General features: G+C 47.3%; 1 protein-coding gene across 1 annotated transcript in view; it reads left to right on the top strand.

Annotated features, from left to right (window-relative positions):
- LOC108506489 (endogenous retrovirus group K member 9 Pol protein-like) overlaps nt 1-211 on the top strand; it is a 3,745-nt gene extending 3,534 nt beyond the window's left edge. The window contains exon 2 of the mRNA XM_017833563.1: nt 66-211. Within this exon, the coding sequence (XP_017689052.1) occupies nt 66-211 (146 nt within the window). The remainder of the gene's footprint in view (nt 1-65) is intronic.
- The last annotated feature ends 210 nt before the right edge of the window (nt 212-421 follow it).

Here is a 421-nt window from a genome sequence, read left to right as displayed (position 1 = left end):
AGGAGAATGGCTTGGTCCTGTCCCTCTAATTGTTTGGGGGAGAGGACATGCTTGTGTCTCCACAGGAGCAGGTCCAAAATGGATACCGTCCAGACTAGTAAGAATCCACCAAGAAGTTTCCCTCCCAGCTCAACCAGCAGCAGATCCAGCACCAACAGATTCAGCACCAACTACAGGAAGCGATCCCTCATCAGCATCATCTTCGGGATAATCCTGTTTTTTGCGTGCAGCATAACACCAGCAAAACAGAAAGATCTAATGTCAGGAGCCCTTGCCACACCTCATCCAACAATTCCAAATTGGGTAATGCTCTCTGGCCAAAATGTTTGGCTCAATCTGGCACAATCATTAAATACTGACTCTATCTGTCTCTCTACCTTAGATCCCTCTCACCCTTTTAAGACCTGTCTGGTAGGAATCC

The sequence above is a fragment of the Lepidothrix coronata genome, unplaced genomic scaffold (genome assembly GCF_001604755.1).
Source record: "Lepidothrix coronata isolate B3197 unplaced genomic scaffold, Lepidothrix_coronata-1.0 Scaffold216, whole genome shotgun sequence".
Classification (NCBI taxonomy): Eukaryota; Metazoa; Chordata; class Aves; order Passeriformes; family Pipridae; genus Lepidothrix; species Lepidothrix coronata.
Note: the sequence above shows the minus strand (reverse complement) of the source record. Positions and strands in the feature narration are given on the sequence as shown.